Below are 1563 nucleotides of genomic sequence, written 5' to 3'. Positions count from 1 at the left end.
GGACAAAATAAACTTTTATTCAAGAACAACTGAACTTTGCAGACTTTATAAAATGTGTAGAAATACGAAACCTGAGTAGTAATTATTATTAATACACTAAGTACGACATCAATACCTGTATTTATTTATTTTTTGCAACAGGAAAAACAAATTCGAAAATAAAACATCTGAGAAAGAAACAAGACCAAAGAAATTCCAATATTTTTACATCTTTAATTGTTGTAATGTTTGGAATATACACCATAAAGTAAAGATTATTTTTACCACATTATAGCTTTAAGAAACATTATTTACTCCGCTCATCAAAATAGCCAGTTGGTAACAATCACATATAGTTTTTTTTACGTTTAATACAAAAAAAGGAAAAAATACTTGAAAAGCTAAACTCAGTCACAGTTCGTTTGGTTGGTCATGATAAGTTTATTTGAATTAATGCCATTGGTATCAAGGAAGTTAAATAGCTTATTGGTGGTTTCTTGAGGAAGAGTCCTCTGTCGGGCTAAAATCCAGCAAGACTCTGAGAATTAAGAAAAATTATAATAATAAGTAACATTGTTCGAAAAGGTGATTTATCATATCAAATATGCAAAATTATTTAAATCTCATGAAATATTACAAAATACATTCAATATCAGTGTATTTAAGTTATCATAGAATATAAAAAGCCCGTAAGCTCAAACTGGCTGCTACAATGCTAAACAACGTAAGGTTGTAGTTGGAAAAGATCTTAAAGTCAACACATTGTTAAACCCTTTTAAAAATATCTCGTAATATACATAAAGCTTGAATACGTAGGTGGTTTTGAGTTCTGCGTAGATTAACCTGATATTATGGCGTGATTGGTACTTTGGCTAATCTCATAACAAAAGCAATGTGTATATAGAAAAAGAAGACCAGTGAGTGAGTGAATAAGCACTGATCCTAATTTCAAATAACTCTGACAATAGTTAAGCTCTAAAAATTTATATTCTACAGTTTCTTATGGTGCTGGTAATGAGAAAAAAAATAAGGTTTCTGATTCGAATATTTTCTAACGAAGTCTAAGTTTAATTGAAAACCCACAGCCATTAAAAGCGAAGTATATTGTTACGTCTCTGGTCGTTTGTTAATTTCCCGTAAAAATTCTTCCCGAGGAACTTCAGTGATACAAGTCCTTTCTTAAATAAAACTAGTTTATTCTTTCTCAATATAACTTTGCAACCATCTTCATCTTCAATCTGTCTGTATAAGAAACGCAAATAACAACAACATATTTACAACAGTTTAGACTTTTGGTATTTGTTTTCCATAAACTAAATAAGTTTACGTGTTTAAGTATTTTCATATATTTATTTATATGTGTTCTGTCAATAGGTAATAATTACGTGTATTTTTGACAATGTCTGTGTAACAATTCTATGTTTGTTGATACAAAACCTCGTATTCTTCAGCTGTGTCAAAATATTGATGGTTAATTCAGCTTATGTAGTTAGCAGTTGTGAAGACTACCTAACGTTCTGAATTAACGGCTGTCCATAAAATCTCTGGTTGGCTAAACCAGATGACGTCGTTGATTTCCCCGTT

General features: G+C 30.2%; 1 protein-coding gene across 1 annotated transcript in view; it reads right to left on the bottom strand.

Moving 5' to 3' along the window:
• Positions 1 to 215: 215 nt before the first annotated feature.
• The window catches only part of LOC111088221 (apolipoprotein D-like), a gene marked incomplete at its 5' end in the record, with an annotated part of 5885 nt that continues 4537 nt past the window's right edge, over positions 216 to 1563 (bottom strand). The window contains one exon of the mRNA XM_022397638.1: positions 216 to 517. Within this exon, the coding sequence (XP_022253346.1) occupies positions 387 to 517 (131 nt within the window). The remainder of the gene's footprint in view (positions 518 to 1563) is intronic.

The sequence above is a fragment of the Limulus polyphemus genome, unplaced genomic scaffold, assembly GCF_000517525.1.
Source record: "Limulus polyphemus unplaced genomic scaffold, Limulus_polyphemus-2.1.2 Scaffold3354, whole genome shotgun sequence".
NCBI classification, from domain to species: Eukaryota; Metazoa; Arthropoda; class Merostomata; order Xiphosura; family Limulidae; genus Limulus; species Limulus polyphemus.
Note: the sequence above shows the minus strand (reverse complement) of the source record. Positions and strands in the feature narration are given on the sequence as shown.